The 15,801-nt window shown below is 36.0% G+C and overlaps 1 protein-coding gene across 3 annotated transcripts; it reads left to right on the forward strand.

The window, feature by feature from the left end:
• Positions 1-7,127: 7,127 nt before the first annotated feature.
• LOC131800375 (uncharacterized) lies at positions 7,128-15,214 on the forward strand. 3 transcript variants are annotated; one of them, XM_059122638.1, is made up of 7 exons: positions 7,128-7,285; positions 8,205-8,774; positions 10,701-10,999; positions 11,072-11,643; positions 11,875-12,305; positions 12,369-13,083; positions 13,145-15,214. In XM_059122638.1, exons 2-7 carry the CDS (start codon positions 8,239-8,241, stop codon positions 14,975-14,977), a joined length of 4,386 nt encoding a protein of 1,461 aa, XP_058978621.1. In that variant the 5' UTR covers positions 7,128-7,285; positions 8,205-8,238; the 3' UTR covers positions 14,978-15,214. The 3 variants fall into 3 exon arrangements, with proteins under 3 accessions (XP_058978621.1, XP_058978631.1, XP_058978626.1); XM_059122648.1 differs by lacking the exon at positions 7,128-7,285 and adding an exon at positions 7,477-7,565; XM_059122643.1 differs by lacking the exon at positions 7,128-7,285 and adding an exon at positions 7,628-8,133.
• Positions 15,215-15,801: the final 587 nt, after the last annotated feature.

The raw sequence follows: 15,801 nt of genomic DNA on the forward strand, positions 1-15,801 counted from the left end.
ATTCAAGCGTGATAGTGTGATTTCTTTATATTTGGCTGGAAAACCACAAGTGGCTATCGTTAAATGTGAATAAATCTTTTGTGTCTATACCATCGCTCGTTACCGTGAAACTGGCCCGACGTCAAGGAAGTGGACGGAAGAAAACAGCAACATCAGCAGAAATGGTTCGAAAAGTAAAGAAGCGACTTGATCAAAAACTGCGTGGCAGTGACCGAAAAATGGCTCGTGAGCTGAACATATCGCAATATTCCATTCGGCAAATATTGAAAAATGTGCTCGGGGTAAAGCCATTGAAATTCCAAAAAATGGAAGAACTTACTCAAAAGCAGAAATGGTTCGAAAAGTAAAGAAGCGACTTGATCGAAACCCGCGAGCAGTGGCCGAAAAATGTCTCGTGAGCTGAACATATCGCAATATTCCATTCGGCAAATATTGAAAAATGTGCTCGGGGTAAAGCCATTGAAATTCCAAAAAGTTCAAGAACTTACACCGCAGCAGAAAGAAAATAGATTCAAAAGAGCTAAATAATTGCTTCGCTTTGCCAAAGTGGTGAACTGCCGAATTTGGTTTTCTCCGATGAGAAAACATTCGTTGTCCAGCAGTTTTAAACAAACAAAATGATCGTGTTTATTTGCCAAAGAAGTCAGTTGAAAATCTGCACCTTCGGTTGGCCACCAAAACTCAAGCGCCAGCCACGGTGATGGTGTGGGCCGCCATAACAGCCAATGGTCGCTCTCCGCTCGTATTAATCGACCGTGGCATCAGAATAAATGCCGAATATTATCGCGAAAATATTCTGGAGGATGTATTAAAGCCTTGGGCACGCAAACATTTTGGCCGCAGACCTTGGACATTCCTTCCTAGAATGGTTACAAAATGAGATTCCTCGCTTTATTTCCAGCACACAATGACGTTGTACTATGGTGTATGGAGTATTTTGGAAAGCAAGGTTGGCACTTAAAAATACCAAAGTGTCGATCACCTCAAGCAAGCGCTTCGTCGGGAATGGGCCAAAATACAGCAGAGCAACAGTCAGGCAACGTGTGACAGTTGCATTGGCCGTTTGAAGGCCATAATTCGTTCCAAAGTTGATTCAAACAAACCTAAACTTATTCTAAAATGCTATTTCCGACATTATCTGCTTTCATTCAATAAAATTAAAAAAATATATAAAAATTAAGGCGTTTGACTTAGTTGCAATTTGTTTTATCTCACTCTGTATATGACAGCTATATCCAAATCTGAACTGATTTTTGAAGAGGGATGTGTGAAATTTGAAGATAATCGAATGCTTATTTCGATTTTATTCCGAGAGTCATAACTATTCAAGATGCTGATACATTGTGGGGATAAAAATATTGGGATGTGCCAAGTTTGAAAAAAGTCGAATGCTCATTTCGAGGTTTATGAAGTTCATGGTAATTCAAAATTTTTACCCCTTTGTGTGGGAAGTACCAGAAAGAGTGGGTAAAATTTGAGGAGAATCGAATTCATATTTTGCATTTTATGAGAATTATAATTATTCAAAATTTTGACCCTTTGTGGGGGAGGTACATGATGGAGTGGATCAATATTGTCCATTTTTGCACCTAACACAGCACTGATAAAAATAATATGTAAAGGATACGTGTTCAAAACGAATGCGTCGGTATTTATTTGTTGCAATACCGTAGTTATTTTGGTTTGCAAAATTGTTAGGCTATGTCCTAGCTTTTTTTAATAACTCCTCGGGAGAATATCACCAGGTAAAAACCAAGGGAACTGTTGACGATTGGTGGCTCTTATCATAACCATGGTATTCATGCCTTACCCCCTAATAATAAGGCATGAATACCACTTAATAAACGTTATTTTTATAAAAACAACAATAATGAGCTAAATTAATTAATTTAAATTTTCCAAATTACTAACCCACTCCCGTTGCACTGTTGTTGAACATATGATTTTGTACTTACTCTCACAAAAGATTTTTCGTTTACATTTAGCAGGCTGTTGATTTGCCTGCAAGATTTCAAAACAAAAAAGCAGAGAAATTTCTCTTGAAGATTCCACAGAATCTTCTCCCTGAAATGAAAAATAATAGCAATTGTTTATTTTACTTAGTAATTTTGTTGTTGTTTCTATAATGTGGAAGAACATAAATTATTTTAGTGGGTGGTAGGAATGCAGCAGCAGTGGGTGATTTGATTTTTATACCCTCCACCTTGGAAAGGAGGGTATATTAACTTTGTCATTCCGTTTGTAACCATCCTTAAATATTCGTCGTAGACCCCATAAAGTATATATATATTCATAATCGTCATAAAATTCTAAGTCGATTTAACGATGTCCGTCTGTCTGTCTGTTGAAATCACGATACAGCCCAAATTATTATACGTAGAGCGCCAAAATTTAGCAGGGCAATTTGTATTGTGGCTAGGATGGTTGGTATTGAAAATGAGATATATAGGTCCACGTTCTGGTATAGTCCCCATATAACGGTACCTCCCGATATTCGGTATTTTTATGATTTATGCTACATTTTTTTCACGGATTTGTATGAAAATTGGTATTTGTAGGTCATAACGGGTCCCTGTACGTGTGGCAAAACATTGCATGTATGGGTCCACGTTTTGGTATAGCCCCCATATAAAGGTACCTCCCTATATTCGGTATTTTGATTATTTTTGCCACATTTTTTCACGGATTTGTCTAGAAATTGGTATTTGTTGGTCACAATGGGTTCCAGCTTCGGTAGCGAAACATTGCATGTATGGGTCCACGATTTGGTATAGCCCCCATATAACGGTACCTCCCGATATTCGGTATTTTGATGGTTTTTGCCACATTTTTTTCACTGATTTGTCTGAAAATTGGTATTTGTGGGTCATAATGGGTCCTATTTCGTGTGGCGAAACATTGTATATATAGGTCCACGTTTTGGTATAGTCCCCATATAACGGTACCTCCCAATATTCGGTATTTTGATGATTTTTGACACATTTTTTCACGAATTCATCTGAAAATTGGTCATTGGAGTCATTTTAATTATAGGTCCACGTTTTGGTATAGCCCCCATATAACGGTACCTCCCGATATTCGGTAATTTGATGATTTTTGCCACATTTTTTCACGTATTTGTCTGAAAATTGGTATTTGTAGGTCATAATGGGTTCTAGCTTCGTTGGCGAAACCTTGCATTTGTAGGTCCCCGATTTGGTATAGCCCCCATATAACGATACCTCCCGATATTTGGCATTTTAATGGTTTTTGCCACATTTCTTCTAATGTTTCCTTTACCCTAAGGTGGAGGGTATTAAAAGTTTGGCCCGGCCGAACTTAATGTTTTTTTCTTGTTTCTCATCGATTCGTAAGCAGTGTGATTGTGTTGAATGTTTTGCGAGAATGATGTGTGTTAGCATCGTAGAGCATATCTGCTTATTCGGATACTCTTTTCATAATTGGAGGGAAAATAAAACTCAGGTATAATTGTTATGGCATACAACACATTGGGCCAACAAGTTTATATCACCTAGATATATTGGTCCTAGATCCACGGTTCTCAGTCATTCCATGTTAATTTGTAATAACGCTACAGGTCGCAATTATGGTCCGTTCCTTACGAAATTTTCCATGGAGGAAGGATCAGAATAGAAGCCTATTTTTGGGGAGCTGCTCGCAAAATATTAAGGGGTTGAAAAGGACCAAAAACAGATGAAGACCGTTCGAAGCGTAATTTTGCGTGAGGTCACACTTTAAGACAGGGTAAAAGCCCACCATGGTCATCGGATAATATTTAGCGTGAAATGGAATCTTATGTGAAAATTTCCAAAATTTTTATTCACCCACGGATATTTTTTATACTGAAAGTTAGTTTCCGACAAAATCAATAGTACATAAAAGTAGCACATTTGACCTCTACATTGATGCTGTAATAATGACTTTAAATCGGAATTTATTGCTTCATTTCTAAACCTGATATTTAGAATGATCTTTTAAGTATCCACTAATGTATCCCAATATCTTGAGGGATTCGTTCATTCCAGTCCAAGGGGTTTCAGATGTATAGGAACTTTGTGGTAAATTATAGTGTTGAAGAGAATAGTTCACCATAAGATAATATTGTATTCACATGATTTTTATAGTCTACCTTGTAAATTATTTCACCATGGAAATTCTTACTTTAATTTGAACATTGGTGAGGTTATTAAGTTTTTATTTTCCTTATTAAACTAAAGATATTCTATTAATTGTTTCTGTTTTCCACGGGACATAAATTCTCCTTTAACTACCAATATAAATTTACCATGTGAAAATTTTCTACCAAAGATGTGAGTACCTGTTATGTACTTCAAATGCCAACATTTTTAATAGATTTGTCTGAAATTTGGTATTTGAAGCTCGAATTGGTAATCATTCCTCTGACAGACAATTCTCCGGATAGGTTCACATTTATGGAAAATTAGATATATCCATGGTACAATGAAGAGAAGGTAGGTCAACTTTGAAAAAATTGCAAGTATAGAGGTCTACCTGTTTGGCTTGTAATGTCAGAAATAGTTTCTGTTTCTGTTTTCCACGGGACATAAATTCTCCTTTAAAACTACCAATATAAATTTACCATGTGAATATTTTCTACCAAAGTTGTGAGTACCTGTTATGTACTTCAAATGCCAAAATTTTTAATAGATTTGTCTTAAATTTGGTATTTGAAGCTCAAAATCGGTATTCATTCCTCTGACAGACAATTCTCCAGATATGTTCACATTTATGGAAAATTAGATACATCCTCGTTTGGGTATAGCCACCATTTAACCATGTTTGTTATTTTGATAGTTTTTACCACGGAGTTGCCCACAGCTCCAAAATTGACTCCACATTAAAAAATCTTAAAATCTGCAAATTATTATCTGGATATAACTAGAATTTTCAACAAAAAATAACAAATCATAATAAAATGTTCGAAGACCTAATTACCACAAAGCGATTTGGACGGATCAAGTATCTATATATCTAGTACACTATCTGTATCATTTAGTAATTATCATGATCATTTTCAACGCCGTCCAGATCGTTAAAAATCAATTTCAATAGTGTATGGCTTTAATTTAATGCCAAAATTTGAACATGGAACATTATTTCAGTAACTCCTAAAAATATGCAATAACTTATTGTACAAAATGATTGATGATTAAAATCGTATTCTACTTCATGACAGGAACATATTAATTTTTTAACCTGTCGTTTATACACGACGCTTTTTAATGCCAGTATTGACATTGCCTAAAGTCATGGTAAAAGAATACAGGCAGTCGCATCGACACAGCTGGTGGGACAATGAACTGTCAAACCGATTTTGGAATTGGAAATCTTGAATGAAAAGTTATTGAAATTTGTAAAAATTGTTGAAAAACACAAATTATAATAACCTCCGAATAATAACTGAAAATCTACTTATATTTAAAAAAAAAAACACTTTAAAGTTTTTGTCGTATGTCGTTGTTGCATCTACCTATATTCTTCTACCGGCCTATAGTATTTAATGGAAAAATTGCGATGACAAATTTTAACAACAAAACATGGTAGAAGAATATAGGTAGACGCTTTGACACAGCTGCTGGGACAATGAACTGTCAAACCAATTTTGGAATTGAAAATTTTGAATGAAAAATTATTTAAATTTGTAAAAGTTGTTGAAAACGCGAATTATAATAGCCCCCGAATGACGTAGTATAAGAAAACATATAAAAATCTATTTGTATTTGAAAAAAAACATTTACACTTTTTGACATATCAATGCTCCCAAGCGTTGATGCATCTACCTGTATTCTTCTGCCATGCAACAATATGACGGCAAATTAAAAAAAGAAAGGGCAAACTACATTGTTTAATGAGTGAGGTTTTGAGATACTTTGAGCTTATAAAGATTAGACACATCAGGGCCTAAATTCTCAATCTAACAGTACGTTTACATATAAATGAGTTAACCCGCTGGATTTGGATTAAAATTGTCATATCCATTACTCGTACTTCAAATAAATCCTCTCAAAGTAGGTTAACCCTACAAAAAGTTGTAACATAAACATGGCATAAGAAAATGTATTATGAATAATTTCATAAAGAAAAACAATGTCAAATTAAAAAGATTTATAAAGTTCTTTTCATTTATGTTTTTATAGAACCAGAGTCCAGAGGCCACAGACATATATTGATGTACTTCTACCTTTGTTGATATTTTCACAATTCAAACGTTTTCAACTGATTTTTATAGCTTTTTACACACTAAAATTAAGGCAGTTCTATACTTTGCATACAATTTAAAGGTATTGATTTCCTATCTTGGAAAATCCAATGTGCAACCTGTGATTTCAATAATTAAGCGCTGTACAAATTTAAAAGCGATGTTTTTCAATATAAAAATGATTCGAAAGTATTTAACTATCTTTAACATTAACTTCTTTTATTTGACGTCCATAAATTGTCAAATTTATGTTCATTTGCGACCAAATATTTTGTCATTTTCCTGTTTAGAAGGTATAAAAGTCAAGGAAGAATACAAAAACAAAAATATTAGCCTCATAAGTCTGTAAGACTTCATTTGAATTTTGTTTCCAAGTATCATTTTGCGGCAGCTAGTAAATATCGCAAAATCTCTATTTTCTGCGCAACGTAATTCCCTCGAAGCAAATTTCAAATATCTCTTTTTTTATTTTGACTATTAGAAAAGTTCGGGAACACAACAATAGTCTAACCCAAGTCGTAATTTGCGGTAGACTTTTTGCTCATAAATAATATTCTCTTTTTTTTAATATTTTCATAAAATTAGACCACTGTCTAACAAATATCAACTCTGAATGAAACGTATAAAGAAAAGTGGTAACTCGAAATCGTAGATCTAAGACTGCAACCTGTTTTGAGGATAGCCCCATATGGCAACGTCGTCGCATTTGTTTATAAATAAATTTCGTTTTTTTGGTTATTTATTTTTTTTAATATATTAATAAACCACACAAATCTCAATACCAAATTAATAATTTTAGCCTAAAAAAACTATTTTGTGATATTAAAGAAATTTCCAAAAAAATAAGTGTAAAATACTGCATTACCCACAATCGTGCGCTATTCACAGTCCACTTGGTGCTGCTATCCAATAAGATTAGTAGACACATCGTTCGGTTGTTTGTAAACGCCAATACAAAATGCTCGTCGTGCCGTCAGTTGTCGTAAGAAACCTACGCAGTTTGCTGCATTTTCTAACAAAAAATTCAAAATATTCCCGTTTCGGGTAGTGAAATGTTATAAAATTGTAAGTTTTGCTATTAGTCGTTGCTAAAACACTGCACTAAAGTTCTGCAATAAAAATAACCTCAAAATTCCGAATGTCAATAACCAAAAAGTCGAAAAGAAAATTTGCCTGGCAAAAATTTGAGCTGTGAACCACAAAATTAGTGAAAATAAAAACGTGCTTTTCGTAGAAAATGGAGAGCACATGTGATGTAATCGTGCTGTGAGATTTTCGTTGACCCGTATTTGTTCAGTTTATGAGTTTGAGGTGGTTGAAAGGGCACCGAGGCGGCCACTGAAATGTAAATAAATAAATGGTCATAACCTCATTTGGCCATAACCTTAAAGCAAACATTTTATTGGAAGATGGAGTAATATTGGCATTTTCTTCATAACTTGGAATTTTTTTTCATGAACATTGATGGTAAAGATGTGTTATGGTGGTGGTAGTGTGTGGTGTTCGGCAGTGTCGGCTTTTTGTGTGCGGAGTTCGTGTGTGTGTTTATATGTGAACTGTGCTATCTACCCCCAAAAAACATATGATGTCGATAATGCTGTGTTGCCGCTCTATAAAATTACACCTTCCACAACGGTGGAACATAAATATTCGTGTGTAGTTGCCACATTGTAAAGCAAGAAAAGAAAGTCATATTACCATACACAACATGTGTTTGTGATTCCTAATTTTTTGGCTTCCATTCTCAAGGGACATTGGTGGCTTTGTTGATTTTTCTAATTTGAGCATTGGGTATGTTCAGTCTGTGTTGATGTTCGGTAAATTGAGCCTGCTGTCAATCAGAGAAGTAAACAAAGCAAACAATCTCTCCTATTGCAACAACGTGTTTTTCGACAGAGGTTTATTTGCAGGAGGTCTTTCTTCGCTATTCGTGTGTTGTTATTGTTTTTGCTATTAAATACCGATTTTCTACCGCAATTTTTAGTTTTTGCCTGGACGAAAAGTGTTAAAGATAAACTATGGACGGTCAATATGGTGGCATACAATGGATACAACATAGTTCCGTGCATCAGAAACACTCCACTGGCCATGTTGGTGGAGTCCGCGGTGTTGCAGGCGATATGAAAACTGCCGGCCAGTTGATTATTGATCCACAGCCACCTTGTGACGAAGAACTAATGGCTGGTGGCAATACATCGTCCGACTACATAGCCACTGAAGATGATGATGCAACAGATAACATTGACCAAATTGCTGCCGAAAATCTCATATTTATGGCACGAGACGGACAAATGGTTGCCGAAATAATCTCCACCAATGGAACGGACAAGAATGGTGCTGTAGTCGTGTCGGCCAGTGATGGTGAACAAATCGATTGTGATGCCATTATGCAGCAGGCAGCGTTGATACAACAACATGAAGATACAGGAGGTGGCGGCGGCGGTGGTACAGGTGGAGGAGGAGGTGGGGATATTTACTATACCGATAGATCACCCCAAATGGTAACCGAAGAAGTCATAACCGATGATTGGGTGCAGCATCAAGGTGAAGAAAGGTAAGGAAACCATAAACATGTTAATTATTAAAAAAAGAAATAAATTGAAGAATAAATTGTAATTGTAGAATTACTATGTTCCAACGGAATGGGCAAAGGTGAAAATCCTTTAGAAATTTGAAATTGGATCACCAGTGTTAAAAAAATTCGTTAGTCTTAAAAGTTGTAATGTTTAAACAAAACTTCCGTGTATGTTGCAGTATTATGTTTAAAGTTCCATAATATTGGCCGACTTTTCGATGATTTTCTCTTCGAAGATAAATTCGGTTAAATTACTCTTGCCATATTTTTGGTTTTAAGTTCGAGCCTGAAGATTTTGATAAATGGAGACTGTATAAATATTCACTCATTTCACGTTAAAAAAATAATACCTACCTATTCCAAGATATTAAATATATAAATCATAGCATTTCCACAAAATTTACATTGAGCAATAACAAATCACATTGGTTTAAGTAGGGGTTGGGACCCTCTCGAGGATCTATATAAAATTTTACTAGTTTTAGAAAAACAATAGCTGTTGGTTGCCCCTGTCGAAACCCGCCTACTTAAATAAAGTACAAAATTTAGGCAAACTTTGTATTTTTCATGATCTATCCTTAAGACAAAAACATTTCGCCGTACTCTAGATCCCGATAAGTACCAGTAAAAAATTTTCAAAATGATCGGCGAGGTTGCCTTCAAATAAACTTGTTTCCTTAAATTTAAAAAGGATTCTTGTTCAAAAAATGTCAAACATTATGGAATCAGAGCCTCGATGGCTTCACAATTTCCACATTGCATTAATCGAAGATAATGACACGAATGCAAAGATACTTACTTTGGATGCGTTATGTCGGGATTTGCTTCACTAAATCTGTAATTTCGTTTATAATTTAAAGTTCAAAAGTTTAAAGGACTAAATATGACGGAGCATTTGTTTCTTTTAAATTCCGACTTGTATTGCCCATTTGGTGCAAAATTAATTTGAAATCAATTTGTATTTGATATATTTCCCTGAATATTGTTGTTGCGGAGTGCATATTATGGCTGTGGGTAACAAATACAACAAATCTGATGAACAATAGATATATGGGAGCTATAGCTATATCTGAACCGATCTTCACCAAATTTGGCATACTATCTTCTAGACTCATTTCGGTCGTATGTGCCAAATGCCATCCCATTTGGACGAATATAAGACGTTTGGTGCAAATTTGGTATACTTATTTTCAGGTTTAATTTGGTTGTATGTGCAAAATTCCATATTATTCGGGCTGATATTACACGTTTGGTGCACAATAAAAGGCAAATCGGACGAAGATATATACGGGAGCTATATCTAAATTTTTACCGATTATCTCAAATTCCATTTAGGGTTCGTCCTTGGACCAAACCAATGATTTGTGCAAAATTTCATCTTAATCGGATAATAAACGCGACCTGCATTTTGTTCACAAGAATACATGGACAGACAGACGGACGGGCGGACAGAAGGACTGGCATGCACAAATCAACTCAGAAAGTGATTCTATGGAGATCCTCAAAAGTAACTATGGGTCTATCTCGCTTCCTTCTCCATGTTACAAACAAATGCCACTGTGTGGTGTAGAGTATAAAAATACACCCGTGTTATACATATAAGACGAACAATTTGTAGTTATCTACTTTTCTTTATAATGCTATAGATGTTATCGGCCTTAATGTTTTCTCTATAAAATATATCATGAAATGAATTTCACAAAAAAGTTTCACAACCGGAAAATGATGATTGAGTTGAGTCTAGCATTTTATGCTTGATGACCATGTACTCAACCACATAATGTTACGACAAGTTACATGGTCTTGAAATTCATCTGATTCCATTGACATATTCAAACCTCAATATCATCCTTAAGAAAAAGAAACGAAGCGAACTAACACCAACACTTTTCATATTTCTTTCAGGGTTGAAATATCGGCCGAACAGATTATTTCTAATTCCCAAGTATTAATGGATATTGAAGTTCCCCTGCCCACAGTACAAGATGAATACTCTGCTCAGAGACCATATCCTTGTGATTTTTGCAGTCGACGGTTTCGCAAGAAAGCCAGTCTTATGAATCACATGGTGGCACATCAAAATGATCGACCACATTTGTGTAAACTGTGTGGTTCCAGATTTTTGCGAAGGCAGGATTTAATAAATCATTTAAAAGCGCATGCTGAAGAAGCTATACCAGAACCACAAATGGATGATAGTGATTGTAAGTAAAAATGCATTATGTTTATCTTTTAAATACATAAACAAAATTATCCTTTTTTTCTTTAAACTTCAGTTATAAATTTCGTTACCGATACCACCTCATCGTCACAGCGCACCTCCAATGATCATTATTATGAGCAGGATTGGAGTGTGCCTGAAGATTCCGTTACAATACCAATAAAATCTAGTCGTAAACAATACCAACAACAGAATCCACAGCAACAACAAACTACCTCCGATCAAATGAATTCACATCCACTAATGGATAATAGCAATTCATTAACATCGCCTACAATCATTACAACGGTAACAACAACATCGACAACAGCACCACCTAGGGGACGTATAAGTCGTCTCAAGCCAAAGGAAGACACATATGTTGTCGATGTACCGCATACTAGTAGCTCAATTAATTTAGCCACAACCTATAGCATTGTTCAATGTGATGAGTTACCAAATTCTAGTAGTACAGCAATAGAATTTACTCAGGACACACCAGCACCCGCCTTGCAAAATGTACAAAAGGAACAGTCGGATCAGAAACCCATCTTACATTTTCCTGTTATCGATGATAATAAACCATTTGTTTGCCAACAGTGTGGTTTAGCTTTTTCCAGAGAAAAAGCCATGTTGGCTCATACCAAGGTAGGTGAATAAAATGGAACTACAATTATACTATTCATCATTTTGGATATGATGATTGAGTTGAATCTAGTGTCCAATACTAGATGAATGTGTACTCAACACGAAAATGTTACGACTATAACACATTCTTGAAACTAATCTGATCCAAAATTAAATAGTGAAATTGTGTTAAGGTCTTGATTTTTTAATTGTTTTTTCTTTATTTAAATTTTGTTCTTTTTTCAATTGTAGAGTCACCGCAATGATTCTCCATTCGAATGCCCCCAGTGCAATGAGCTATTTTGGGACCAAGCTAGCCTATCGGATCATCAGAAGACTCATCAATTTGAGGAAAGTAATTCTGAATATGATCCAAATGAAGGAGAAGATGAAACCCAAAGTGAATCCGAGTCCGAACAGCAATTATATGGAGAATTTTACTGCAGTGAATGTGGAATGTCTTTTCATCGACAGGATTTGCTCAGGAGACATGCCAAAAGTCATGCAAAGAACAACAATCAATCAAACGAAAATGGTGCTGATATTGGTGGTGGTGGTAGAAGCAGCGGAGTTGGTGATGGCAGTAAAGACCAGCACTGTTGCAATACATGTGGTGAGACATTTGCTGAAGCCCTAGATTTGTTGGCACATGCTGAAATTCATGCTCGTTACCCGCCTTTTAAGTAAGTTTGAAATTCCGACAATTCTATATGTCAACTTAATTTGCTTTTAATTTTTCATTCCAGATGCGTTTTATGTGGTGAATCGTTTTTCGAAGAACCCACTATTAAGAAACACTTACAATCTCAACACGCCAATGAAATGACGGAAAACTCGTGTATTTTGTGTGGCAAAGAATGTCGAGATCGCAAAGCCTTAATCAAACATGCCTGGGATCATTCACGTGAAAAATGTCATTCATGTTCGAAGTGTGGTAAAAATTTCCATAATAAAGCCCGTCTTAAGCGTCACATGGCATCACATCGTGACAAATCGGTGCAATGTGATGTTTGCCATGAAGAATTTCCCGACGGCCGCACGCTGTCGAATCATCGTCACTCGCATAGTACAACTTCAGCAGGCAAATTGTTCCCCTGTCATGAATGCGGTAAAACATTTGGTTCGCGAAGTTCTCAGCAAATTCATGTACGTATACACACCGGGGAGAGACCATACGGTTGTCGATTTTGTTGGAAAGCCTTTGCTGATGGTGGCACTTTAAGGAAACACGAGCGAATACATACTGGTGAAAAACCTTACGCCTGCTCAGTATGTCCAAGGGCCTTTAATCAACGTGTTGTTTTAAGGGAACACATTCGATCGCACCATTCGGGCTTGGACACAAAACGTGGAACTTATTATTGTACAGTTTGTGGAGCAGACCTGTCTTCATCGGGAGATTTGATTCAACATCTTATACAGCATAGTGACATGAATACCGCAATGCAAAGACAGCCTGTGGTAAGTATTATAATTTTACAAAACAATGTTGGTTGTAATTTTTCCCCTTTTCATCTTTTAGACTGGTCCTCGAAAATACAAACGACGGCGCAAGTTGAAACCCCATGAAATTGCCCGTCTGAAACGAGAATCCAAACAAAATGGCGATAATTGTAGTGACCTGGATCTATCTGATTTCGATATGGACAATGTTGACGATTTGCTGGCAATGACAGAGACCAATACATCCACAGAAAATACAACCAGTAATCATGAACTTCCCACAACCACAAAATCCAAACGACAAAAGAACAACACATCCACCCATATGCTGGAAACTAACAATAGTCGGCATTTGGCATCCAAAACCTCTGCGTCAAAGAAAAAATCTCACATTGAACTCGACCCAGATCATTTTGATTTAGATGTTGCAATGGTCGATGGCAGTGAAGGTAATAAAAAGCCCAGATTCAATTCAACCAGCAGCGACAAAATTTGGTCAACAAAAACATCAAATGACGAGACATATAAGTCACTGCTTTCCAATTTGGAAACCACTTTACAAAGTATTGATAGTTTAGTGGTCGGACCCTCGACAAACAATGCCGTTGACATAGGCATAACTACAGCAACACAACCTGCCAAACGAAAATCCAAACAAAGTGAATCAACTGCACAGAGAACACAACAAGTGCAAATAACCAGGAATGATAAGATTGCCAACTCCACGACGGGAAGTAACAACAGCAACCAAAACTCCACCAGCACGACGAGTAAAGGTCGTAAAAGCAAGACAGAAAAATCCAGCGCCAGCAAACATAGTAAAGGACCCCAAATGATACGCACCGAAAAATGTACTGTATCGTCTGTTGAGGGTGGCAAAAAGAAATCAAAATCAGTGGTCACTCGCACCCAAACCACCAGTGTAGATATTCTTCCCAAATCCGTTGGCATAGTCGATGATTATGACATTATTTCACCAGCCTTACATCCACCTAAACAAATCAGTTGTAGTCCTTTGCACATAAAACAGGAGAATGACAATCCACCCCTAATGCGAATCCAACATGTAATGTCATCCACTTCATCATCCTCAAATGTTCATCATAGAACTCAATCAAATACCCGCCATAATAATGATCTGTACGATGCACATCTGTTACTAGAAGCCTCGGGATTACGCAATGATCTTGATGAGATCTTGAGATCACCGCTGAAATCAGATAAACTGGGTGGATCCCGTCAACGCTTTACAAGTGAGTCATCGACACAGTTCTTGACTGAACAATCAGAGGAAGAACAACACTTGATCAAAATTGAACCTACCTCACCGGATTTGAGGGAAATTGTCAACGGTGTTAGTTCGGTTAACACCTCTGAAGCCGTGAGTTCAGCTGGCATGGAACTGAATGTGGTTGATACTTCACACAGCTCGCGTAGAATTTCTAAATCGTCCAGATCTCAACGGAATGTAAATTCAAATAGAAAATATTTTGAATTTGCCAATGACCAACTAAGTAACATGAAGACTGCCATCAACAGCAATTCTCACAAACGATCATCTAACAGTCATTTGAGTGGAGTTACACAGATCAAATCTTCGAAATCTGCCCGCACAGAACCTGCAAAGCCTACAAAATCTTTAACAAATTCAACATCATTTCTAGACTACAGCATGGTGGATAGTTTCAGCACGGTCTCAAGTTCATCACCGCATAGTCACCATCATCACCATGTGAATTCGTTTTCTTCCATTTCGTCAGTGGTATCGGCTGCTGATGCCAATAATGCAGCAGCCGCCCAGGCAAATCCTTCACCTGCCCGTAAACCCCAACGATATTTTGAGTGTGAAATGTGTTCAGCTGTATTCTCTGATCGTGCCCAACTGCTGGATCATGTACCCATACACATTTAAAAACAATCTATGTATGCTGCTGCCGCCTACTACTTATGAAAGAATACCACAGTGCCAATAGTTGTTTATATGGTTAGGTTTTTTTCTACGAATTAGAAACAATTTTATGAAATTTATGGTTTCTTTGGATCGTTACAGCCACACCAATTGCGTGAAAAAGTTTGTTTCTTTTGTAGAATTTTATTTAGGTATTTAAAATTAATCTTAGTAAAATACGTTATTTCTTTATTTTGCTCACCCCGTTTTGTTTTTTTTTTTCCTTTTTGGTACCTTTGTCCAAGGGTAGCTTTGTTTGTTTTGTGGTTGGTACATGCCGAACCAAAGACGAAAAAGTGGAACTGAAAAATAAAGAGAAATAATATGTTTGTTTCTGTACAAAATACTAATTTAATTAATTAGAATTAATGAGTAAAATTAGAGTTTTGTTACTTGCAAAAACAAAAAAAAAAAAAGAACAAATCTGTTCAACAGTTCTGTTAGCTTGTTTGCTTTTTAATCTTCTTTTTAAATATATAGCCTAATACATATTGGAAATAATATAAACTTTTTTTGAAACTGTTTACTTTTTTACGGAAAACAATTGCGCTAAATCTACGTGTAAGTAGCTATATCAAACTTAAAAAAAACACACACATGATCAAGGTGGGGTAGATAGAATGTGTTGTTCTTAAACGTAGGTGTTTTTTGGGAATGATTGTTGTTATTTTCATAACTGTAAAAAAAAACAAGTTAAAAAGCAGTAACAACATTTGGAACGAATTTGGCAATTCTCAAAAACAATAAAATCCATTAAAAATCCTGTTAAAATCTTAAAAATGCCGAAT

This window comes from Musca domestica, unplaced genomic scaffold (genome assembly GCF_030504385.1).
Source record: "Musca domestica strain aabys unplaced genomic scaffold, Musca_domestica.polishedcontigs.V.1.1 1, whole genome shotgun sequence".
NCBI lineage: Eukaryota > Metazoa > Arthropoda > Insecta > Diptera > Muscidae > Musca > Musca domestica.